Source organism: Diabrotica virgifera, chromosome 10 (assembly GCF_917563875.1).
Source record: "Diabrotica virgifera virgifera chromosome 10, PGI_DIABVI_V3a".
Classification (NCBI taxonomy): Eukaryota; Metazoa; Arthropoda; class Insecta; order Coleoptera; family Chrysomelidae; genus Diabrotica; species Diabrotica virgifera.
In genome coordinates this window covers 19,458,197-19,486,128 of record NC_065452.1, presented here as the reverse complement: position 1 = coordinate 19,486,128, position 27,932 = coordinate 19,458,197, and the positions used below count along the sequence as shown (strand labels likewise).

Below are 27,932 nucleotides of genomic sequence, written 5' to 3'. Positions count from 1 at the left end.
TTACGTCTTCGGAATAGAGATTAAACAGGGTTGGTGACAGTATACACCCTTGTCTCACACCTCGCTTAATTTCAATTTCTTCAGTGGTATTATTCTCTACTCTCACTACTGCTTTCTGATTGTAGTACATATTTGCTATTAGTCGGATGTCTCGTTTATCTAAATTCTTTTCTGCCAGGAGTCTGATTAGATGATCATGCCGCACTTTATCAAAGGCCTTGTTATAATCTATGAAACACATGCATACATCTTGATTTATGTCAAGGCATCTTTGAGACATAACGTTCAGTGCAAACAACGCCTCTCTTGTTCCGAGTACATTTCGGAATCCAAACTGGGTATCATTGATGTCCATTTCCAGTTTTCTGTGTACTCTAGTGTGTATAATTTTCAGGAATATTTTCAGTACATGGCTCATCAAACTGATTGTACGGTAATCACTACATTGCTTGGAATTCATCTTTTTTGGTATAATAACAAAGGTGGATAAAAGCCATTCTTGTGGTATTTTTCCTGATGTACAAATGCTATTGAAAAGTTCAACTAAAATGTGGATCGAGTCTTCTTCTATCAGTTTAAGGATTTCCGTTGGTATTTCATCTGGACCTGGGGCTTTACCGTTTTTCATTCTTTTTAGTGCGTACATTACTTCCTCTTCCGTTATTTCTGGACCTTCGTCTCCTTGTATGTTACATAGTTCAGATTGTTGTCTATCATCTGCAAAGAGTTCTTCAACATAGTTTTTCCATGTCTTCAACTGTTCTTCTAGTTCTGTAATTATGTTTCCGTTGACATTATACAGGGTATTTGGCTGCTTACGTTTTTGTGTACCTGCTAGTTCTTTCACTTTTTTATGTACATTAAAAATATCATGTTTTGCCTGCAATTGCTCTATTTCTTCACATTTTCTTTTATAAAAATCTTCCTTTGCTATTCTGATTTCCTTTTTGATTTCTTTCTGTATTTGTTTATACTTTTGTTCGTTTTTTCCTTTCATTATTCTCCGATTGTACATGAGAAGAAGGATTTTATCAGTCATCCATCTTTGCTTTATTTTTGGTTTTCTTTAGTCAGAATTTTCTTCGCAGGACTTGTTATCGCCATTTTTACGTTTTGCCATTTTTTATCTATGTTGTTCGTTGGCTGAGATGTTTCTATTATTATTAATATATCTTTGCAGTTCCGTCTTTACCTCCAGGTTACATAAATGACTGACGTCTATCTGGTTTGCTCTTCTTTTCTGCTCCAATCTTTTTAGTTTTATACTCATTTGCGCTATTAGAGGGTTATGGTCTGAATAGACATCTGCGCCTAGGTAATGTGAGTCTTATTCTCCTTTTTATTTCTGCTGTTTGATTTTCTTTACTCAGTTTCATTATTTGCCTTAGGTATATGTACTCTTTGACTTTCTGTATTGTACTTTTTCCTATTTGCATGGTTTCGTTGTCCTCTTCTACATTTGTCATATATTTAGTTTTGGTGTAGTTCATTTATAGGCCTATCTCGTTTGTTTCCTTGTCCAATTGTGTTATTATTTCGTTAAGATCTTTCATATTGTCTGATATCAACGCTATGTCATCCGCATCATCTCTCAGGTTATTCAGCAGTTGTCCATTGATGTTGATTCCTTTGTTGTACCATTCAAGTTTTTTGAATATATCTTCTAGTGCCTGTGTAAATAATTTTGGGGATATTGTGTCCCCTTGCCCAATTCCTCTATTTATTTTGATTGGTTTGGTGTTTTGTTGTGGATGTTTTATTGTGATTGTTGCTTTTTCGTAGATGTTTTTCAACATTTATGTGTATCGATAGTCGATCCTTCCATTTATTAGCGAGGACTGTATGGCCCAGTGTTCAATACTGTCAAATGCCTTTTCAAAATCCACAAAAGCATATAACGGTATTCTGTACTCATTAGCGCGTTCAATGAGTATTTTCATTTTTAGCAAGTGGTCGGTTGTGCTGTATCCAATTTTTGCCAAGTCAAAGGCAGCAAAAAACCGAAAGTTTCTTCGATGTGGTGTATATTGGAAATAAAAATACATCTCTCTAACCTTGTTACCATCCAACAACATATTCAAACTTCAGCGAATGTGAATCAGACTTCATATTTTCGATATACTGATAAGAACAATAATTGCTAAAGTTATAACCACATAATTGTATTAAAACTTACCTTATTCTAATGTATAAGAAATGACTCACAATCTAGTACATTTTATTAGTGTTAAATTTGGGCTACCGGTTTCAAGCCGCATTATTATGTACAAAAGCCTTTGCTTAACAAAAACTTCAAGATACAGGGTGAGTCATGAGGAACTGTACATACTCCTACCTCGTATAGAGGCCCCTATGGGGAATAACAAATGACCATTAAAAAGTGTCTGCTCCCAATGTTTAATAATATACAGGACGAGTTTCTCATTTTGACAGAAATTTATATTCGTCATAATTTTTGAATGGTCAGATCGATGTGTCTCTTATTTTGGTCAATCGTTACACTATTACCACCTAATCAACTAATCTATTCAAACTAGAAAAAATCAGGTCCGGCTTTAAAAAATTAGTTCGTTTGGGTCTTGGAAAAAATTTCACCCTGTATACGCTTTTTGAAAACTCTAATATTAATTTTACAAATTAGACAAATAGGCAATTAAAATGACATATTTTTTTCCCACACGATTACTTAATTTAAAAAAAAATCAAATTTGACTATAAATTAAAAATTTGGTAAAGTGAACCATAGATTTAAAAAAATTAACTTTAATTACAAAAATTAATTTTTTTAAACAAATATTTGATTTATGTTACCACCCAATCAACTGATTTATTCAAGCTAGAAAAAAATCAGGTCCGGCTTTAAAAAATTAGTTCGTTTGGGTCTTAGAAAAAATTTCACCCTGTATACGCTTTTTGAAAACTCTAATATGAATTTTACAAATTAGACAAATAGGCAATTAAAATGGCATGTTTATTTTTCCCCGCACGATTACTTAATTTTTTATTAAAAAATCAAATTTCTCAAAATCGCAATTTTACCATAAAAATAAAAAAAATTAACGTTATGTGTTATACATTTTTGACATCAGTACAATGAGGATAATCCAAATATCAAATAAAAAAAGTGGTAGTAATTTAAAAAAAATTAAGGGATGGTATGGGGGTGAGAGGGTGCCTTTCCCAGCAAGCTTAAATATGAAATAATGTCTCCCCCTTCAATTATTATTTGACGTGTTTTTGCGCTTTTCCTAAAAATCAGTGGTTCAAAAGTTATTTAAGGTGGATAGTTTTATCTGAAAATCTGAAGAGCACTGTATATTGTAAGCCTTAAGCGTCGTTTTCACGCTACGTCTTATTGTACGTTTTGTGTGTCATGCAAAACGTACGACAAAACGTACGTTTTGTCCAGTGTATAACAAGAAATGAAATGAATCGAAATGAAATCCAAGTAGTCGAAGGAGTCATTGAAGGATTGAAGTGTCGATTTTTTTGCAGTAAGACGGATTTTAATACGGATTGGTGCGTTGGATTCGTGAGAATGTCAGGAAATTTTGTGAACTAATGTAATGAATAAGAAATCTCAAATTGCATTTGTGCATAAGAAAAATGCATTTCAAAAGTGCATTTTGAAATAGGCAATTATTATAAATTTGCAACTCGGTAAATTTTCTTACTCGGGGGGTTTTTGGGGTCTCTGAAAACGAATATGAGGTCGGCGAGTGTGTGCAAACTGCCTGGTGCCTGCAGCGGATGTAATAAACGTCTTCCTCTGGAGTATTATGGTAATTTGTTAAATAATTGGCCCAAACTTGTAACTCGGGGGTTTTTGGGGTAATCTATTTTTTTCGATGTAACTATAGTGATCGAAAAGGGTGGTATTTTTATTATAAATAAACGTAAATTTTTATTATTATAATATATTTATGGTTAAAAAAGTTCATTATACAAAATTTATCGTAATTTATCTTTAAAATTCATTTTCTTCATCATTATCATCTTCTTCTTCATTATTGCCTTCCTCTCTCTAGTCCAATGCAATATTTGTGCAATCAGAGCCTGCACAATTTTTGCAGGCTAAATTACAAACTAACCCATGCTTCCTGCACCCGCATGAGTTGCCGCAGTCTGACTTACAACTACAGAATATTAAATTTAAAATGTTTGTAGGACCAGGTGGCTGAGTCATTCTAACTGGAATTAATACATTATTTTGTAATTCCCATCCCAAATCGGTTGGGTTCATGTTACTGTCCTCTCCATGCAGCCAAATTTGTGTTTGTAAATATACCCTTTTTAAATGCTGGGTAAATGCATCAACAGATGAAAGAATTTCTCCAATGACAATTTTTTTATTTTTGGCAATAGCCATTAAGTACATTCTGTATCGGTAAGTTTCAGCTAATTGGATCTTACTCAGTTTAAACTGCTCAGGAATATTCGGTTTCCTGAAACTTATCGGGGCATTGTACATAGCCATAAGAAGTTGGCAGCCGTAGTCAATAATTTCATTAAGGGGTACAACATACAGTAAACCAAATGTGCTTGAGAGTCTGGCAAAAACCTCTGGAATAGGACAAACTCAAAACTCCATAATATTCAACCAAGAATACCTGCACTTTGTAGAAGGGACAAAGTTGTCATGAGAAGACTAAGAATTGGACATGGTTACCTGATGAGCCAGGGAAATCCTCCTTGGTATCATACCTGCAACACTTGTGTCACGGTCAAACACATAGTCGAGTGCCAGCTATACACGAACACCCGAAGACAACATAAACTGGATGAAGACCAAACCACCACTCTTAGTGATAATAGTAACTTTAATAATGTGATAATGTTTCTCAAAGACTCTCGGTTATACTACGCCTTATAAATGTTGTTTTTTATCATTTTGCTGATATTGTAATTTCTTAATTTAAATTCTTAATTTTCTTAATTCTTGTAATTTAAACATATTGTAAACCTTACTTTTGTAACCGTGTCAATGGCCTGCGTTGCTGAGACACGTTAATTTAAATTAAAAAAATATTTTTTACACTTCTTTATAATAAATTATTTAAATAACAGAAAAACAAAATAAGAAAAAAAACGTGTTCTGTTTTGCTTACAGTGTAACCGTTATATTAGTGTATACAAACGTGTGGGAGAGAAAGGCAATAAATCCTACATGAAATTAGTCAAGAATGTATCAATACTGCCAACATAATTTTAAGCGCCAAATTAAAAAAATGGAGATCCTGAACAAAATAATCATGTTTTTTTTATAATATCCTATGAAATTAGAATTTAGTCGTTGCGATATTTATTTTCAGTGACCCCAAAGACCCCGGAGTAACAAGTTTGGGCCAATTATTTAACAAATTACCATAATAGTCCAGAGGAAGACGTTTATTACACCTGCTGCAGGCACCAGGTAGTTTGCACACTCTCGCCGACCTCATATTCATTTTCAGCGACCCCAAAAACCACCCGAGTAATGAGTTTAAGCCAATTATATAATAAATTACCACAATACTCCAGAGGAAGACGTTTATTACACCCGCTGCAGGCCCCAGGTAGTTTGCACACTCTCGCCGACCTCATATTCGTTTTCAGCGACCCCAAAAACCCCCCGAGTAAGAAAATTTACCGAGTTGCAAATTTATAATAATTGCCTATTTCAAAATGCACTTTTGAAATGCATTTTTCTTATGCACAAATGCAATTTCAGATCTCTTATTCATTACTTTAGTTCACAAAATTTCCTGACATTCTCACGAATCCAACGCACCAAACTGCATTAAAATCCGTCTTACTGTGCCAAAAATCGACAGTAAGGCCTTTTTTGTGCTTCAATGCCTCGACTAAAGGTCAGATCGAAGATGTGATGGGAAAAGCATAAGCGCCGGACTCCATTTGCGATTTTTAGTCGCGCGATTGTTTTGTTGCGAAGATTGAACACATTGTTTGAAAAACGTTAATATGTATCTACACACTTGACAAAACGTACGTTTTGTCGTACGTTTTGCATGACACACAAAACGTACAATAAGACGTAGCGTAAAAACGACCCTTTAAATAGAAACTACTGAAGATTGTAAGGATTGACTCATTTCCTATATTAGTATTATGGACTCACAGTGGCAACCTTTTCATCATTACCTTATTCTTTTTTAGCTGCGCTACCTGGAGAAACAAGAAGTAGCCGTCAGTTCTATTTCAGAGGACCTTCCATTCCTGTTTATAATCCCTTCATGATACCACAAGTTTGGAGCTCCTTCAGTACAAACTCTTTAAACATTCCAACCATTGGTCAATGCTTCACAGCTAAAGGAGTTGTAGGAAAATGTACATCGTTCCGACAATGTTATCCCTTCTTTAAAATTGCAGAGTTTGGCAACTTTGAAAGCTGGGTGTTAGGAATGTACGATACATGTAGCTATTATACAGCACAAGGCAGACAGGTAAATAATAATTACACTTTTATAAAAAACAACTTTTTTATAATAAAACCTTTTTATTGTTCATAGGAAAGAATATAAAATAATTTAACGATAAACGAGTTAACGATAAAATGCTTAAAATTCCAAAAATTACACTCTAATAAAAACAGTTATTTATGAAACAGTTCGTGAAGTATGCTTTTTGCAAACGCACGCGATTTTTAGAGCATATACATCGCGTAAGTTCGCAAAAGTACTTCACGCACAGTTTCATACAATATTTTATCCACGATAAACAAATAAAACAACTGTAACTCTTCGTCACTGGAATTCATTTCTATTCTACAATTTTTGGAACTTTGACATTTAAAAATCCTAACTATCATACTTTCAAACCACAAAACTGTCAAAAATTCTGTTGTAAGTCATTGCTCATATTGTCATCACCATGACAAGGCGAAAGTTAAGGATATTTGATTATATGAAAGTGTGCCAAAAAAACCCATTGAAAATGTGCGAAAAAGTAAATCCCATTTAAAATACATTGTTACTTCACGCACACTTTAAACTCTTCACGCACTGCTATCTATAATGACAGTTTTCACAAACTAAAAACTTATAATATGGTATGTTAAACAGTAAATGGTTAAGTTCAATTAGTTACCACTATAAACAGCCCGGATTAACCGATAATAGTATAAAAGGCCCGGTTTCAGGTAAAATTTATTTTAGGCTTTATTATGGGAGTACCGTCTAGTCAGTGTTAATTGCAAAAGACCAACTCTGTCTACCTCGGTGGCTTATCGCTCCGGGTAGGTCTTAACAATGGGCCAGGTCAGATAAATTTAATAATATTTACGACCGCACTAATTGAATTCAAACCATTTACTGTTGAACAAACCATACATAACATGACAGAGTAGATAAACTACTTTTTATAATATCACGGTTTTGTTATTGTACATGTACATATGTAGGACACAACATGTTTGGAAAGAATAATTAACTTATAAAATATGAATTTTTAGTAGGTTTATTAACTGTTATTTATAGTTATGATTCCAAAAATTACACTAGTATAAAATAGTATTTTTTATAATACCACGGTTGTTTAAAATGGTATATATAGTTTTAAGTATATAAACTTTTAATTATTTATTAAAACAATTAAAAAAAGATACGCAACAGCCGGGTTCCAACTGTGGACCTCTCGATCTGCAGTATAATGCCACTGAGGCACCATCAATTTGTAGATATCGATTTATTAACGTACTTTAAAATATCATTGCATTAGTCACATTTTTAAAATAGTTTGAAATTAAAAAAAAATCGATTTATCCATAGAGTGTGATTGGTCAGTGGGGTAAAGCTTTGTAGATCCGTTATAAGTAATAGATAGTAATAAAAGTTAATAACAAAAATTGTAGCCAACTTTGATTAAGATTGATAATCAGTAATTGTAAATTGTAAGTTTTAGACAATTATTCAGCCATGGCTTACTTAAAATTTGGAAAGATTTAGACCCGTAATTATTAATAATTTTGCTCTGAAAAATGAAAATATCTCGAAAACTAATAACTTTACACATAGGGAGGGAATGTTATACAAAAATTAGTATGGTAATGGTACTTCTCGATAATGATATAAAATATAGGGTGTTCTATTTAAAATTACTGAAAAAATAATGTATTTGCGTTTTGACTCACCCTGTATTCAATATAAAGAAAATTAGCAAAACAAACATTTACGAAAATGTTGACAATAAATAAAAAAAGTATGACGTCAATAAACCATTGACCTTGTGCTTGCTTTTATTTAAACAGGTAGTTAAACTTGTTACGATTTTCATATAAAATTGGTTATAACTTTGTAAATACCCCGTATAACATAGCAAACTTTTATATTTTTGTAAGCGAAAAGTTACTAAAATTTCGAATATAAAATAAAATACAGGGTATTCTATTTAAAAAAAAACATAAGTTTGGTCTGCCACTATGGTATCGAACACCCTGTAACATTCTAACTAATTTTGTAATATGAAGCTCAAAGTTCGCTACAATTTTTGTTATTCAGTTTTATCGCTATACATTACTATAACGGATCTACGGAGCTTCACCCCACTATATAATTAATCACCCTGTATAATAGCAGTTAAATATTGCATTGTTAGCTAGTTCTAAGCTATCCTGAAAATTTCAGGTGTCTAGGTAGCCTAGAACTATTTTAAAAATGGATTACAAAATTTACGGAGTCCGTGACACCAACCAAGCCAAGTATATAAAAAGGTTTTAAAATAGCGAATAATATTAAAACAGTTATCGTTGCACTTCATATATTCAATGACTTTGTAAATAAATAACGTGATGCAAAAATTTCAACATATTTCTTGTCAAAATTATACCGTACCTCAAAGTAAGTTATCAATCGAACTAGCACAGAAAACGACAATAAATATCGTTCCCATACCACCAGATTGACAACAGGTGGAATACTTTCTTTGGTTACAACTTCCCGAGATTTTCAAAAATTATAAATCATACAGGATGCCGAGGAAATTAAGATGAGAGAATTTTAAATAATTCACAACCCATCTGCTCAGCGTGGTAAAAGTTCCAACAAGAAAGATTCCTCAATACTCCTACAAAAGAGTAAATGAATTATGTAAAAATGTATAAAACATTTTCAATTTCTCTGCAACACGAAAATGCAGCAGCTGCATAATGCTCTGGTTAAATCGGAGAGTGCAGGAAGACCCTATACCGGTTTCGGAGGTCTTTTCCCCCTCATCAGTAGTCCCATATCCTCTTCTCTCCGATTTCCCCAGGCATCACACTTTGGGCCTTTCCGAATTGCAAAGAAAGAAATGTCACGGATGAACTAGAGCCATCTACCGAAAAACAAAGTAAGTTATCAATCGAAGTAGCACAGAAAACGACAATAAATATCGTTCCCATACCACCAGATTGACAACAGGTGAAACACTTTCTTTGGTTACACCTCCTGAGATTTTCAAAATTTATAAATCGGCATCCTGTATGATTTATAAATTTTGAAAATCTCAGGAGGTGTAACCAAAGAAAGTATTCCACCTGTTGTCAATCTGGTGGTATGGGAACGATATTTATTGTCGTTTTCTGTGCTACTTCGATTGATAACTTACTTTGTTTTTCGGTAGATGGCTCTAGTTCATCCGTGACATTTCTTTCTTTGCAATTCGGAAAGATCCAAAGTGTGATGCCTGGGGAAATCGGAGAGAAGAGGATATGGGACTACTGATGAGGGGGAAAGACCTCCGAAACCGGTATAGACTCTTCCTGCACTCTCCGATTTAACCAGAGCATTATGCAGCTGCTGCATTTTCGTGTTGCAGAGAAATTGAAAATGTTTATACATTTTTATACCGTACCTATTTAGTGATCTACACTCTACACTTGCGAGCAAAAAATTCGACTCAAATTTAAAATAAGTTATATGTTTTGACTACGCTGTTTGACAAGTGTCTATGAAGATATATATGTAAAATTAAAAGTAAAATATTGTGGACAGAAGTAATTTTTATTACAATGACACCAATATTTTATAAAGTTAGTACCTAACTAAAGAACATAATGATAACAAAATATTGTATATGAGAAAACGTGCTTCTAAACAGAAGTATAAGATCAGGTGAATAAAGCAAACAGAGCCGCAGGTTGCCTGAATGAAACAATATGGAGAAATAAAAACATCGGAAAAGAAGTGAAAGGCAGAATTTACAAAACAGTCATCAGACCAATAATGACATACGCGGCAGAAACACGACCTATACAGAAAGGACAAAAAGAATGCTAGAAACAGCAGAGATGAAAACATTGCGAAAAATCGATGGTAAGACGCTGTGGGATAGAGCTAGAAGTGCAGATATACGAAGGAGATGCAAGGTGGACAACATTAATAACTGGGTGAAAAGCAGAAGAGTAGAATGGAACGACCACATAAGCCGAATGACAACAAATACAGTAGTAAGGACGGCGAGAGACGGTTCCCCAATAGGAATCAGTGGGAAGACCACGAAAAAGATGGAATGACAACTTACTGGAGGCACATTGAAAAACAGACAGAGTAATGTCTATATAAAAAGAAGAAGAAGAAGAAGAAAACATGCTATGAATGAAACCATTATCTAATGAATATAAAAGTAAATTAACATAAAATATCAAAATTAATACTCAGTACATCCTTCCCTGTCGATCGGATAGCTCAGTGCGACTAGCGGCTGACCCACACTTCACTTCGCCGTGAGGTATGTGCGTTCAAGCCCAGCCCAGGCCATCGGAAAAACAAAAAGGCTAACGCGTCAGTATCAAATTCTAAATGTGAATCTGGCGCTTAGACTGGAATATGCGGGCATCTGATCGACCTATGAGGGAGCAGTACGGCAAGGGATAAGGGGTTGCGGCTCGGTGAAACTCCCCCATAGATCCCTACCGAAGGGCGTTGACGCCTAAGAAAGGTGTATACATACACATACATCCTTCCCTACGTTGTATTACACTTTGCATGCGATCTCTTCAGAACCTTATAAGTTTCTGACTTCCCACTCTTCATCTAATGCATTGTTTAGCCCCACCACTGTCGCTGGTGCTGGATTGCGGACTCGAACTTTGCGATTGTGCTCATCCCATACGTGCTCAATGGAATTCATATCCGGAGTCAATGGAGGCCAGTCCATTGTTGTTATATTGGTGTTGGCCAGGTACTCTTTCGTAATCCGCGCTGTGACATCGAGCGTTATCACGCATTAGCATGACGCCGTCGCCTATGTAGCCGGCTAGAGGGACATCATGGTCTTGGAAAATATCTGTAATATAACGATCCGCTGCGCTGTCCAACCTCCTCCGCAACCGCCACCGGACACGAACACAAGCTCTGTTTTACTTCTGAAGATATACCGTCTAAAAACATACACGAACTACCTCCAAAGCTCATTGTTTCGACATTGCAGCACTGGGCCAATCGTTCTCCGGGCCTCCAATAGATGCGTTGTCTTCTGTCATTGCTATACAAGTACATTCTACTCTCATCATAGAATAAAACTCTGCTCAGTTGGCCAAGGCCCCAACTGATGTGTTCTCGGTCAAACTGAAGTCAAGATTGTTTCTGACGTTCGTTCAATTTTAGCCCTGTGTTCCAAAAACCTTGAATTAGTGTGTTTTTCCAGTGTTCACTTACGAAACAGAAACGTTGACCATGACAAGGAGAACAATGAAAAAGATCCGTGTGACTCAAAGATTGAAATGAAACTGGATAGCTTACGAGGCTCGAATGACAGATCACCGATGAATAAAGCGGATGCTGGAATTGAGACCAAGAGGCGATGCCTACCGAAGCAGAAGTCGTTCACCAACCCGTTGGACTGATGATCTAAAACGTTGTCATAGGAATTGTATGCAAGAGATACACAGAGAAAACAGAGAGAAAATTATGAGCGAGATCTATGTTCAGCAATGGTCAAGCGAAGATTGAATAATGATGATTCTGTAGTTAGCTAATCCGGAACAAATAAATTTGGCTCAATTGCATCTTTATGAAAAGTATTTAAAAAAATACTCTAATCATTTTCAATGACAAATATTTTTCAAAAATGAATAACCATTTTCAATTTCGTTGCAACACGAAACTACAGCCGCATAATTATTCCAGTTCAATCAGAGAGTGCAGCAAGCACCTCTACCGGTTTCGAAACTTATTATTTTTTCATCAGGAGGCACATATGCTGCTCTCTCTGACCCAACTAGGACAAACCCCGGCGTGCAGTCACGGATTGCAACGAACGAAATGGCAGGGATGCCCTAGCGGCAACTGCTAGCAAAAGACTAAGTTTTCAATCTAATAGCACATAAAACAACACCAAAAAATGTTACTATACATCCTACCAGATTGAAAACAATGGGAACCTTCTCTGGTAACACCTCCGAGGCTTCTAAAATTTGCAAACCATAACGGATGCTGAGACTAAGGAAGATGAGGGAATTTTACAATTTATAATTCACGTCCCATCTGCTCAGCGCGATAAAGTACCAACGAGAATGGTTCCCTTCGTACTCCATTCAGAGTAAATATGTAAATTAAAAATGAATAACCATTTTCAATTTCGTTGCAACACGAAACTACAGCCGCATCATTATTCCAGTTCAATCAGAGAGTGCAGCAAGCACCTCTACCGGTTTCGAAACTTATTAGTTTCTCATCAGGAGGCACATCAGAAGGTTCCCATTGTTTTCAATCTGGTAGGATGTAGAGTAACATTTTTTGGTGTTGTTTTATGTGCTATTAGATTGAAGACTTAGTCTTTTACAAATATTTTTGTTTAACCTCTCTCAAAACTTTAGTATTAGTAACCTTTGTATAAAAATTTACTTTATTTACTTATATTTTCTAGATGTTTGGAGTATGTTGTACAAATCCAAATCCTGGAAAACCTGCTGAGTCTTCCCCAGGATCATCTACGGAACTTCCAATAGTTGAAGCTGAAGATACTGTTATAGATGCACTACAAACAAATAGTAGCGCAATACCTTATTTTCCACAAATATTTAACTGGCCTCCCCCATTACCTACCCATTCCCCTGATAATACCATTCCACCACTACCGACACATCCTCCTTCACTTGGCTTGCCTACCGTATCCCCTACAGCCTGGCCGCCAACTTCCAATAAACCTGTAAGTCCAATATATCAGCCAACTGTTAAACCCATTTACCAACCTTCTTTTCCGACGTACAAACCACCTACATACAAACCTCCAACACACAAACCCACTAGTAAACCAACAATAGCTACCGTTGCTACTCCAGCCCTTCCAGTTGGTGCCTGTGGCGCCAAAAATGGATATCAAGATCAAAAAAGGATTGTCGGGGGACACAACGCTGAGGTCAATGAATGGCCGTGGATTGCAGCACTTTTTAATGGAGGAAAACAGTTCTGTGGGGGATCACTGATTGATAACAATCATATACTATCAGCTGCGCATTGTGTAGCACAGTAAGTTATATCCCAAATTTGTTTTTATATAATAAGTTTACTTTTAAGCCTTTTCAGTGCCGGATTAACCATTAGGCGGACTAGCCGGCCGCCTAGGGCAAGGGCACTTGATGGGGCCCACATCCCACACAAATGCATTAATTAATATTGAATTATTTAAGCAGTAATTTAAAACAAAAATAAAAATGTCAAAAAGATCAAATAGGGCTAACTGGGAAAAAAAGAGAATGGTTAATTTATGATTTCCAATCAAACTCAGTTTTTCACTTTGTCTTCTGTCGAATATCAGGAAAATACAACCGACTTCAAGACAAATTAAGCAGTTATCTTCAAAGCCATGTTTATATTCCATATTCTAATCATTCCCTCAATTTGGTAATCAATTTTGCAAGCAAATTTTGCTTAGAAGCTGGTAATTATTTTGGTATGACACGTTTTTTTTTCAATTTCTACCCACCGATTGGCCTTATAGTCCATTCACTCATGGTAAAATATTGCAAAACCTCCGGATTTTAAAGAACCTTTGGATGTGAAACAAGAGCTTGGATTGACATGAAATTTGGTATAAGCATAGCTAACATGTCAAAGAAAAAAGTGATATTGTGCCAATATGTGTTTTTGCTCTACCGTTGAGTCCACCCCTTCTCGGGGTGAATACTGTCAAAATACGTCCGGAAGTGGATAAGCTGACTAATTCTAAGCAACTTTTGTTCGACAGACTTTTTTCATCAAGTCAATACATTTCGAGTTATTTGCAAGTTATTTTCAACAAAAAATAACACGTTTTTAGATGGTTTTTCGCAAATAACTCAAAAAATAAATATTTTATCGAAAAAATATTCTTAGCAAAAATATAGCTTTGAAAAAATTGAAAAAATGGTGTATGTGTGCACGTGTGCAGTCTGTAGACCCAGTAGAAGCAGAGTTGTAGCTAATGAAAAGTAGGTTCTTATTCGTCAAATTCCAAATCGAATATTTAAACGTGAAATAATTAAAAAATGAAGCACTTTTCATGGAAAACTCATCATAACTTATTTAAATGTTGAAAAAAGCATTATTCTGGTTTTTTAAAAAAATGTATAGCTTAAAAAGTAAACAAGATGCGTTTAGAATAAAGTTGATCCCATTTTTTGGGTGAAAAAAACTGGTGAAAATAACCGCCTAATTACCATCCCAAATGAAATTAATCCTTACCGCTTCACAAGCTACGTTACGTATGTATTGTTTATATGCCCTGTAAGTTTTATCGGTATAAAGTGCTTATTTATAAAAGGGCTGTAGTAGAAAGGGCTTGAACAAGTCACTAATCACGAGTGTATGCAATTTTTTTTATTTGGCTTAATGCCTCGACAACTAATGGCCATTGGCATGGTACAGTGGATTTTTCCAATCAGGTACCTAGTGTAATGGGTAGTGTGTGTGTTGAGTAAGTGTTTTTGTTTTTGCAAAGAAACGCTAATTGTATCCGAACGTCTGCGGTCTCTCCGGTAAGTACCGATTCCACAAGGACAGAAACTATTTTCATTTATTAATTTTTAATAAATGAAAAATTCTCTAAACAGGGTATGCAAATTTTGAACAGTCATTATCTTAACCAATTTTTATCTTCCAATAAAGCAAAAATATGAAATATTTAGAAAAGCAAAACCTACATTTTTTACTCTTTAAGATTTTTGGTACCACTAACAATTTTTAGTTATTTTAAAATAAAAGACATTTTTTTCTAACTTTCAAAAAATGTGTTGTACTGTAAATCGCAATGTTTTGAAATATAAGTACTGTGAACCAGTGAAACTTACAGATCATATAAATAATATTCTTATAAGTTTTTTCAAGATTTTCATAAATTTTCAAGATTTTTTGCCAAAAAAAGGAATCAACATTATTTTAAGCTTTACTTGCTTAATTTTGATACTGGAAACTTGTTAAAAAAAAACAAAAATAAAACTTTTTTAACACTTTAAAAAAGTTGTGATGATTTTTCACCGAAAAGTCCTTCATTTTTTTGGTTATTTACGTTGAAAAATTTGATTTGGAATTTGTCGAATCTACTTTTCATTAGCTCCAGTTCTTCTAATACTGGGTCTACATACTTCATACATACACAATTTTTTTAAATTTTGTATACGCTATATTTTTCCTAAAAATATTTTTTTGACAAAATACTTAATTTTGGAGTTATTTGCGAAAAACCGTCTAAAAACGTGTTTTTTTTTGTTGAAAAATGAACACATACTCACTCGCAAATAACTCAAAAAGTATTGATTTAGTGAAAAAAAAAACGATAGAACAAAAGTTATTTAGAATTAACCAGTTTATCCATGTCGGGGGTGTTTTTTCACCCCCGAAGGGGTGGCACTCATACCCAGGGCAAAATCACATATCGACACAATATCCCTTTTCTTTTGGCATATTAGCTATGGACTCTTAATGAGAAGTTGTTGCGAAATGTAAAAAAAAAGAAAAATGATATTTTTTACATTATCGTAATTTATTTTTGGAGTAACTACTTCCCAAAACAACATAAATATCTGTAAATTTGTTTTAAGTAAATGGTCGCTATAAAGGGGCCTACTTCTTATGGCCGCCTAGGGCCTCTTGATGCCTTAAACCGTCACTGAGCCTTTTCTTTTAGAGTAATACATTATTTATAATACATGTACTTATCATATAAATATTCCTTTTCTTCTTTCTCTTTATAAGCAATTCTGCTTGTTCGTTGGGGGATTGATAGCTTTATGGAAGGTTGTCACTCCATCTTTTGCGCGGTCGGCAGATACTTCATCTACCGATTGGTGATTTATCTCTTGCTATTTTGACCATACGGGTCTCCCTTATTCCATTCCTTTTTTACATTCCGCTTATGTTGTGATTCCATTCTATTTTTCTATTTAGTGTCCGTTCGTTTTTACACTGTACGTTACATTTTCTTCTAATGTCTTCAATCTTCTTTAGATCTCTCAGAGTATTTCCTGTAATTCTTCTCAGTAATCTCACCTCTGCCGTTTCCAGTAGCCGTTGTGTTGTGGTTGTATGGCGAGGAAGTCGTTGATATGGACGTTGTAGTCGAGGCATTGAAGGATTGAAGTGTCGATTTTTTTGCAGTAAGACGGATTTTAATGCGGGTTGGTGCGTTGGATTCGTGAGAATGTCAGGAAATTTTGTGAACTAATGTAATGAATAAGAAATCTCAAATTGCATTTGTGCATAAGAAAAATGCATTTCAAAAATGCATTTCGGTAAATAGTGGGAAAAATTGACTCAATTTTCTTACTCGGGGGTTTTTGGGGTCGCTGAAAACGAATATGAGGTCGGCGAGAGTGTGCAAACTACCTGGTGCCTGCAGCTGGTGTAATAAACGTCTTTCTCTGGAGTATTATGGTAATTTGTTAAATAATTGGCCCAAACTTGTAACTCGGGGGGTTTTGGGGTCGCTGAAAACGAATATGAGGTCGGCGAGAGTGTGCAAACTACCTGGTGCCTGCAGCGGCTGTAATAAACGTCTTCCTCTGGAGTATTATGGTAATTTATCATATAATTAGTTTAAACTCGTTACTCGGGGGTTTTTGGGGTAATCTATTTTCTTCGATGTAACTATAGTGATCGAAAAGGGTGGTATTTTTATTATAAATAAACATCAATTTTTATTATTATAATATATTTATGGTTAAAAAAGTTCATTATACAAAATTTATCGTAATTTATCTTTAAAATTCATTTTCTTCATCATTATCATCTTCTTCTTCAGTATTGCCTTCCTCTCTCGAGTCCAATGCAATATTTGTGCAATCAGAGCCTGCACAATTCTTGCAGGCTAAATTACAAACTAACCCATGCTTCCTGCACCCGCATGAGTTGCCGCAGTCTGACTTACAACTACAGAATATTAAATTTAAAATGTTTGGAGGACCAGGTGGCTGAGTCATTCTAACTGGAATTAATACATTATTTTGTAATTCCCATCCCCAATCGGTTGGGTTCTTGTTACTATCCTCTCCATCCAGCCAAATTTGTGTTTGTAAATATACCCTTTTTAAATGCTGGGTAAATGCATCAACATATGAAAGAATTTTTCCAATGACAATCTTTTTATTTTTGGCAATAGCCATTAAGTACATTCTGTATCTAGTAATTTTCTCTCAAGGCAAAACCACATCATCCACTTGCGACTTAATTCAAACTGCTTTAAATGATATAAAATTAGAATTTAGTTGTTGCTATATTTATTTTCAGTGACCCCAAAGACTCCCGAGTAACAAGTTTTGGCCAATTATTTAACAAATTACCATAATAGTCCAGAGGAAGACGTTTATTACACCTGCTGCAGGCACCAGGTAGTTTGCACACTCTCGCCGACCTCATATTCATTTTCAGTGACCCCAAAAATCCCCGAGTAATGAGTTTAAGCCAATTATATGATAAATTATCACAATAATCCAGAGGAAGACGTTTATTAGACCCGCTGCAAGCACCAGGTAGTTCGCACACTCGCCGACCTCATATTCATTTTGAGCGACTCCAAAAACTCCTGAGTAATGAGTTTAAGCTAATTAGATGATAAATTACCACAATACTCCAGAGGAAGACGTTTATTACACCCGCTGCAGGCACCAGGAAGTTTGCACACTCTCGCCGACCTCATATTCATTTTCAGCGACCCCAAAAACCCCCGAGTAATGAGTTTAAGCCAATTATATGATAAATTACCACAATACTCCAGAGGAAGACGTTTATTACAGCCGCTGCAGGCACCAGGTAGTTTGCACACTCTCGCCGACCTCATATTCGTTTTCAGCGACCCCAAAAACCCCCGAGTAAGAAAATTGAGTCAGTTTTTCCCACTATTTCTTATGCACAAATGCAATTTGAGATTTCTTATTCATTACATTAGTTCACAAAATTTCCTGACATTCTCACGAATCCAACGTACCAAACTACATTAAAATCCGTCTTACTGCACCAAAAATCGACAGTAAGGCTTTTTTTTATGCTTCAATGCCTCGACTATTGGTGTACAAATAGGTTCATAATGTTGTTTAAATTACTAAAGTAGTTTTTTTTATTCAGTTAGGTTAATACTACGAATTGTAATTCAACTTGTTTATATATGTTATATGTTACAGTTCAAGTTGATTCTCAGTTAGAGTTGACTATTCCTAGTTCGAGTCAACTCCAATCAAAACAAGCAGTAAAAGTTGGTTTGAAAAATTTAATTCAACTTTTACTAGTTTGAGTTGACTATTCCTATCAGTAAATGTTGATTATACGAGTATAATCTCACGTGCTTTTTTGATGACTCTGCGTCTCTTTGTTTTGACCGTTTCAACTACTTATCATGATTTGAAAATATAGACCAGGAAATAAATCTGAAAAAATGGAAAAACCTCGCAATTTTTTCGTCCAGCATCGATTTGTACAAAAAATTTGGGATTAGGCTCATTTTACCCTCTAGTACATTTTCTATATTGAGCCGTTGTACGCTTTTGGTTTTTTAAGGGTGATAACTACCACTAATTATTGAAAAAAATTATAAAATAACATTTTAAACTATAATATGGTCAACATTTAGTTTTTATTAGTTAAATCATCATTGTTTTATGCTTTAGGATATAATATTATAATATTTCAACTCTTAAAACCACTCTTGTTGGAGCTATATATAAAAAAATTATTTATCCTAAAAGAATGATTTCGGCTTGCATCGATTTGCATAAAAATTTGGGATTAGGATCATCTCACCCTGTACTTCATATTCTATATCATGCCCAAGGGCGTTGATTATTTTTAGGGGTGTAAACTACCCCTTATTGTCAAAAATTATATAAAACATTGTAAACCTTAATATGGGTAAAATTTGGTTTTGATTGGTTAAATAATGACTGTATTATGCTTTAGGGCAGGGGTTCCCAACCTTTTGGCAACTCTGTACCACCTGCTTTATTTTGAAGATTTTGGCGTACCACCAAAACACCGGGGGGGGGGGGGCGTAGAATGGAAGGAAGCCCCTTTATTTTTTTATTTTTTTTTGTTTTCTTTTTAATGGCATGGACTCTATGTCAATCAGCCACTCACAACATGACTACTTGTCAAGAGGAATAAACATAAAGTCCATAAAATATTAATAACGAAGAAAAATTAGTTCAGTAGCTGTTGAGACGTAGTTTAAGTACTGAAATTAAAAAGATGATACTAAGCTAAGGTAAGCTAATTATAGCTTCCTTTCAACATCATAGTTGTTTTAGAAACATATTTGCTATCAGAAATATGTCCACTGGCTTATTTTATTTTATTCAAAAGTCAATTAAGGATTTCTCTTTAACGATGTTCTACACTTTCGTTGCCGGATATGCCTCTCAGAGGAAAGGGGGGAAACTTATATGCAAGCGAAAGTTGGTAACAATGCATTTATAGCAGAATACTCAAATCATATGTTTCAGTATTAAATACTTTATAAAAATAAATTATAATAAATTACGGAAATTACGGAATAAATTACGGAATTAATTATAATAAATAAATTAAAAATAAATGGTACGGTAAACAATCCTCATTTTTTAATATGTTTTTTTTTTGATTTTGGCCTTGGTTTAGAACTAGAACCTTTAGCCACGTAATTATATAACTTATCACTAAGTCAGGGGAGTAATGTGTAGTGTGTGTGTTGAGTAAGTGTCTTGTTACTTTGCAAAGTCGACGTCATTGTCTTTGCAAAGAGACGCTAATTGTATCCGAACGTCTGCGGTCCCTCCGGTGTTTTAATATGTTATTCCTTACAAAAAAACCTTTAATTTAAGTACAAATAATTAAAAATCGTAAATTTGGGTCAAAAGTTATTAACTTTTTAAGAATTCCCATAAGAGCCCATGTTAAAACTTAACTTTGACCCTTAATAATAATTAAACGGCACGGTAAAACAATTTTTAAAAAATCAAATCTTAGTTTTTTGAAGTAAACTATAACATACTAAAATTTCATGCCAATCTTTAATTCTTTGCCGAAGGTGTAGAACGTCGTTAAAACTGTCTTCTGTGAAATCAATGAATATTTCCTGTCAGCCCTGTAATCCGAACCCATTTGGTGGGGTTGTTGCAAAAGGATTTCTGATCCAGTCAAGTTTGGAATAATCTTCAGAGAAACATTTATTACAACTTTCTTGAAGAGATTCCAAGTGAAGAATTATATCAGCAACCACATCTGGTATTGGAGACATTTCGTTTTCGTCAAAAAATGATGACAGCGTCGGAAATGCAGAGATATCCTTCCCTTGTATTTGAGAACATAAAAGAACCAACTTTTTTTGAAAGAGTTTATTTTATCATTAGCTGTAAAGGGTGCTGTGTTTGCTCTCTGAAGACCCATGTTCAGCGTGTTGAGTCTGACATTATTTTTTTCAGTTAACAGCATTAAAACTTCTGACGTCAGTTTAAAGCAGTGATGAGGGAGGGAGGGGATACGACATAAGGGATGATTTTGTATTTACTAAATGGGACCAGTTGATTTGACACTTTTGTGCTACATCCAATATGGCGACGGGCAGGTTTTTATACGTTATGTTATATATGGAATATGTTATTAATTAGTTATTAAAATTATTAATTATTTATATAATATAATATAATTATATATTTATATAGAGCAGAATATACTACCAAAGAGTTGTTCCGCCATATTGGATGGAGCGTTTTTGAGAGTGAAACCAAGCCTATCTACTTCACCATATGCCGCATCCCTTCCCTCCCACATCACTGGTTTAAAGAGACGACTGAAAACTTCTGCTGGGGTGAAGACGAAGGGACGCACTGGCACTTCCGCAGACAAAGGCCCATCGTAATCGCTTGTTTCACCCACGCGACCGACGCGTACCACCTGAAATCTTCCGCGTACCACCAGTGGTACGCATACCACCTGTTGGGAACCCCTGCTTTAGGGTATAATATCATAATACTTCAACCCTTAAAAATCACCCTTAATAACGTTGCAATTTTTATAAGTAATTTGATAGATCTATACAGAAAAAAAAGTAGAATTACGTACAAAAACATTTATTTACACAAAAATACGAATTTACAAATACAAATACAAATAGTTTTTTAGTCATGCATAGTCAATGCATCGAGATCGATGTCATCTTCGTCTTTTTCTGTAACTGGTGGGCTATCTTATAGCTATAAGAGCTAAATTATATATAAAGACTTTGTAAACCAAATTCCGTAAGATCACTTAGTTTTTAAGTAGGGTGAGTTTAAAGGGCTCGAATAGGGAGTTGTTTGCTTGTAAATAGAGGTTTTAAGCAGCTATACCTCGCTAACTGTTCACTGTAAAGAAAATATTTGCAAAGGTTAATTTTAGTTATTAAAAAAGATACAATTTAATACATACTTTATAATTTTTTGTATCTCAAATATTTTCGGAGATATTTTGAATAAAAGATAAGAGATATTTTGAATACGAGATATTTGACGAAATTTCAAAAAAATTTATCTTTCCAATCTCCACTTTTATCTCTTTTAACTACAATTTTTCTAAATTTTAAATAGGTCAAATTTCTTGGGTGTACAATATGGGATAATACCTATGGGATAATACATATATAAAAAGAATTACAGAAGGCCTAAGATCAATTTGAATTAGGAGGGTAGTTTTCACTGATTTTTTCGTAGAAAAAAGTAGGTACCGACCTAATTTTGATCATAAGTCGCTCAATTTTTATGCTAGAAACTTTTTTTTGAAAGGTCTAATTTTATACTTAAAAAAATATTCTGTAAGTTTTCCTCGAAAAATGCAGAGTTTTTCCGTTATTTGGCTTGGAATATTTGAAATTATGGATTTGACGAAAAAAGCTAGCCTTTAACATGCCGTATCTCAGTTTGTATTGGTTGTAGAAAAATTATAAAAAAAGGATTTTGTTTCTGTTTCTAAAAGATACAATTTTTAAAGCTACAGTTTTTTTATTCACTGTAAATTTTTTGAGTTATTCTCAAAAAACCCTCTAAAAAGTCGATTTTTTTGTCGAAAAACTGTTACTTTCAACCGCGAATACCTCGAAAAATATTAGTTTTACGAAGAAAACGTAAGGAACAAATTTTTTTAGAAGTGCATTTTCCATCGATTTCCCTGGTTAAAATGTAATGAAAAATTCCCGCCCCCGAGATGGGGTGGCAACCACCTCTAAGGTTTCATCGTACAGCGGCATGATATAGAAAATGATCCTTGGGCTATTCCCTACCTTCTGTGAAGATTTTAAGTAAATCCATGATAAACGAAAAAATTTCGAGCCAAAATGCTTCATTTCCTGAACTAATATCCAGTAACATTTAATTTCTAAATAGAATCGGTTGTTTGTGTAAATCAACTTTTACTAAATAGCATTGGGACATTGGGGAGAGTATACTTTAACTAGTTGGAGTCTACTTTTACTAGTAAATGTTGAATAACAATTTTCATTTTATATTTATAATCAATTTTCACTGAAACCAGCCGTTTGAGTTGATTCGAACTAGAAATAGTCAACTCCAACTGGATAATCAACTTGAACTGTAACATACAAAATATAAACATGACTCTCTTGTTTTTGTCGGTATTATACAGGGTGTAACAAAAATACAGGTCATAAATTAAATCACATATTCTGGGACCAAAAATAGTTCGAATGAACCTAACTTACCTTAATACAAATATGCACATACAAATAGTTACAGCTGTTTGGAGTTACAAAATGAAAATTGATTTTTTCGAATGTTCTGTTAGACATTTTTTATTGAAACTGGACATGTGGTATTCTTAAGGTAGGATCATCTTAAATAAAAATTATAGTGAACTTTGTTCAGCCCATAAAAATTTTATGGGGGTTTTGTTCCCTTAAACCCTCCCAAACTTTTGTGTACGTTCCAATTAAATTATTATTGTGGTACCATTAGTTAAGTTCAATATTTTTAAAACTTTTTTGTCTCTTATTATTTTTTCGAAAAGGCAGTTTTTATCGAGTTGCTGCTTCTTATTTAATATGTTTACATAAAAATTTTATGGGGGTTTTGTTCCTTTAAACCCCCTAAATGTTTGTCTACGTTTCAATTAATCTATTACTGCGGTACCATTAGTTAAACATAGTGTTTTTAAAACTTTTTTGCCTCTTTGTATTTTTTTGATAAGGCAGCTCTTATCGAGATGGATTTTTTTTAATATGGTTCAAAATATACCTAAATATGTAAATCATAAATAAATTTTCATATTATTACAGTCTCCTTAATCGTACTTAACCATATTATACAAAAATATGTGGTGGATTTAACAAATATTCAAAATATCTTGATAAAAACTGACTTTTCGAAAAAGTACCAAGAGGCACTAAAGTTTTTAAAACATTGTGTTTAACTAATGGTAGATACTACAATAATAATAATTAAATTGGAACGTACACAATGGGGGCGGGGGGGGGGGGTAGGTTAAAGGAACACAACCCCCGTAAAATTTTTATGGGGTGTCCAAATTTCACTATATTTTTTTCTTAAGATGCCACTGCCATAAGAATGCCACATGTCTGATAAAAAATCTCTAATAGTTTTAGATATATTAGAAAAAATCGATTTTCATTTTGTAACTTCGACGGGGTGTAACTTTTTTTATGTGCATATTTGTACTAAGGTAAGTTAGGTTCAATCAAACTATTTTTGGTCCAGAATATGTGATTAAATATATGACCTGTATTTTTGTTACTGTATTTATGCTCTGTATTTATATCTATCATATAGGATTTTTCTGTTCAATGGTCAAGGGTGAAGAACCTTAGTAGGTATAGCTGTATCGGGTCTTGATTCTGATGCATATGTCATTATTGGTCTTACACTGGCTTTATAAATTTTTGACTTCATCTCAGTATTAATGTAGGTTTCGCCATATAGTGTTATTAAGGCATCCTGCAAGTCTATTTGCTATTTGTATTTAATTTCTCACTTCTTTGTCCAGGTCTCCAGAGCTGGTAAATGTAATTCCAAGGTATTTTATTTCCATTACTTTTTCAATACTGATGCCATCTATTTCTATTTTAAATCTCATTGGTTCTTTGCTGATTACTATTGTTTTAGTTTTCTGAGATGAAATTGTCATATTGAGTTCTTTGCTTTTATGTTAAATCTATGGACAAGTCTTTGCAAGCAAGCAAGCAATTTGATTCAACCCGACCTGAGGGAGATGTTCACCCTATCGAAAAAGTACATTCGGGTGTAACAATTCATTGGGGCGAGGTGTTTTGACCCGAGTGAAAACAGGGATCACCCCACCTCGTTCCAATGCCCCAGACCATCCCTTTCCCCCCATAGCACGCTGATGCGCGATGGGGGCACAACTATCAGCCAAATGCTCTTCACAATGGAATCCTGGGTAATAAGATTCCAATGTGGTGCCCTAATCGAATTCAAAACTAGGCTTGCGTGAAAATTGCTTGCTTGGACCCGAAGTCATTGTACCAAGCCCCACTGAGCTCGGTCCAATGGCTTGGTGCTCAAGTATTTTATGTTTTTTGTGTTTTTTATGTTTTTTTTTGGTGGCTTACGCATTTTTTGTTTTTTTTGTATGTTTTTGTTGGCTTGCGCCTTTTCCTCTATTTTCTTACTGGCTGACTTTACCTGGTCGTGATGTTGGACCTACGCGTGTTTCTTCGGCACTTGATGTTTCGAGCTACGAACTATCTACTACTTTTACTTTTTTCTTTACTTTGTCACTCATTGTTTGCTTTATTCGATTCACTTTAGTCCACTATTTGCTGTTTAGGACGTTTGTGCTTCCATCGGTGGAAAGCGTCATACCCTAGCATCTCTCGCAGTATGTGACTTGGGTGGTGCTCCAGCTCCGCGAATTTGACTCTTGCCTTATCTGTTATCGTTTCGGTGACTCTCACCTGTTGAAGTTCTCTGAACAGGAATCTTTCTACTACGTATCTTGGGACTCTGGCTGCTTCTCTTAGGCTGCTGTTGTGGACCGCTTGTATCTTCTTTTTGAGGGTATTGCATACTTATCCCCATGCGAGAGATGCGTATGTTAATACCGGTAATATTATGCTATTTATTAGTCTTAACCTCGTTTTTAGTCTTAATTTACTTTTTCTGCCTGTGAGTCCTCTTAATGTGGCTCTAGCCATGTTGGCCTTCTGGACTGTGGCTTCTACGTGTTTTTGGAAGGTTAATCCTTTGTCCATGATGACTCCCAGGTAATTAGCTTCATTTTTCCACTCGATGGGGTTGTTCTGCACCGTCAGCTGTTCTTCTGGCTGTTGTCGTTGTCTTCCTTTCTTATATAGTACCGCTTGCGTCTTTTCGGAGTTGATGGCTATCTTCCATTTTATACGCTATTCCTCGATGTCTTCTAACGCTGTTTGCAGGTTAGTCACTGCTATGTCTACGTTTCTGTGTTTGGCCGCTATCGCTGTATCATCGGCGTAGAGGCTCATAAGGGTACCTGGTGTTCTAGGTACGTCAGCGGTGTATATTGTGTACAGCAGAGGTGACAAGACCGCTCCCTGTGGCACTCCAGCCTCCGGGTTTCCGAGCTCCGACAGGACTTGTCCTATCCGAACCCTGAAACTCCGGCCGCCTAAGTACGAGGAGATCAGCCTCGTCATCGCTCCGCTGTACCCATAACCTCGCATTTTGTATATGAGCCCCTTGTGCCATACTCTGTCGAAAGCTTTGCTTACGTCCAGGAATGCTGCTCCAGTGTCCTGCTTGTCGTTGAATCCAGCTGCTATGTACTCAGTTAGTCTGAGTACTTGTAGCTCGCTGGAGTGCTCTGGTCTAAATCCGAATTGAGCTTCTGGGATTATGTCTAATCTGTTTGTTTCCGTTTGCAGTCTGCTGAGAATAATTCTTTCCACTATCTTGCTGATCGTTGGGAGTAAGCTGATTGGCCTGTAGTTCTGCGGGAATGTGTGGTTCTTGCCAGGTTTTGGGATCATGATGACATGGGCGTTTTTCCATCTGTTCGGGAATATTTTGTATCTTAGTATTGCATTCACTATGTTTGTAAAATACACTATAGCTCTTATAGGCAAATACTTTAGGGTTCAATTTGTTATTTCGTCTAGATCAGGCGCTTTTCTTGGTGAACTGCTTCTTATATGTTCATTTATTTCTTACGGTGATGTTGGGGGAATGATGTCTTCTGGGTCCTCTGGTCTTTCTTCTTGCTCTTCGACTTCTTCCATGAAGTCTACGTCCTCGTCTGGGTGGAAGTTTAACCTGCATTCTCTTTCGAGTGTAGACCTCATCACCTCTGCTTTTTCTTCTATGGTATACACCATGCCGTTTTCTCAATGTAATGGGGGGATGGGTTTTCTGTCACTTCTCATCATTTTCTGGAGCTTCCAAACATTTTTCATGTTTGAGTCTAGTTCTTCCATCTCTTGTACGAAGTTGTCCCATTTTTCACTGCGGTGTTGTCGAAGGGCCGTTTTGACCTCTCTGTTTAATGTATTTGCCCAGGTTTTGTCTACTCGGTTTCTTGTTTTTCTGGCTATTTGCTTCGCTCTGTTTTTTCCCTTATCAAATCTTGTACTTCTTGTGGTATGTCTTTGAACCTTCCCTTGTGGATCTCGACTTCTTCCTCTGTTGTGCTGTTTCTAATTGCTTCTTGGATGATGTTTTCTAGCTCTAGGACTTTTTCTTCTATTTGTTGAGGGTTGTTTATAACTGGCACTATATTTATTCCTTCACTCACTAATCTTTTGTAATTCGTCCACTTTATTTTCGTTTTTATTCTTTTCGGCGGGTTTGTTTCTTCCCATGTTCCTAATTCTAGTGGAATGGGGTTGTGATCTGTTGTTCCTTCGTTCAAGGTGATTAGTTCAGCTTGTAATCCTAGGTTTTTAGCCACAACGATGTCGGTGTGGGTGGGAAGTCCATTTCCTGGGAAATGTGTTGGTTCTTCTGGGCCCATTGCCACTATGTCTTCGTTATTTTCTATATAGCTATTTAGTTGTCGTCCGTTTCTGTTCGTAGCTCTATCGTTCCAGTTAGGGGATCTTGCATTTAGGTCTCCTATTATGATCGATGTCACAGCGATGTTTAGGAACGCATCTAGGTCATCGTCCATTAATGGGTCTCACGGTCTTACGTAGGCTGATGTTATTCTGACTGCGCCTTGCCTCATTTTCACTTCTATTGTTGTTGGCTCCATGTTTACCAATGGACAAGTCTTTGCAGACTCTCTTCATCCTGGATTATCAATATTGTGTCATCTGCGTAACAGCGTATTTTTACTTTTTTGTTTCCCATTCTGTATCCTGTTCCTTTGTTGACGCTTTTGATGATTTCATCCATGATTAAATTGAAGAGCATAGTCTTCAATTAGGGCATATACCCTAGTGATTTCTCAGTAATTTGCTTTATGACGAATATTCCATCTGTACATGATCTTCCAGTACGAAACCCTGTTGTTCATCTGCTAAGCTTATCCTCTGATTCATTAGAACTTGTAAAGTTTTAGTTATATGTAAGT

The 27,932-nt window shown here is 35.2% G+C and overlaps 1 protein-coding gene across 1 annotated transcript in view; it reads left to right on the top strand.

The window, feature by feature from the left end:
* The window catches only part of LOC126878710 (proclotting enzyme-like), a 76,200-nt gene that overhangs the window by 30,143 nt on the left and 18,125 nt on the right, over window positions 1-27,932 (top strand). The window contains exons 2-3 of the mRNA XM_050641574.1: window positions 6,157-6,443; window positions 12,844-13,445. Coding sequence (XP_050497531.1) covers window positions 6,157-6,443; window positions 12,844-13,445 — 889 coding nt within the window. The remainder of the gene's footprint in view (window positions 1-6,156; window positions 6,444-12,843; window positions 13,446-27,932) is intronic.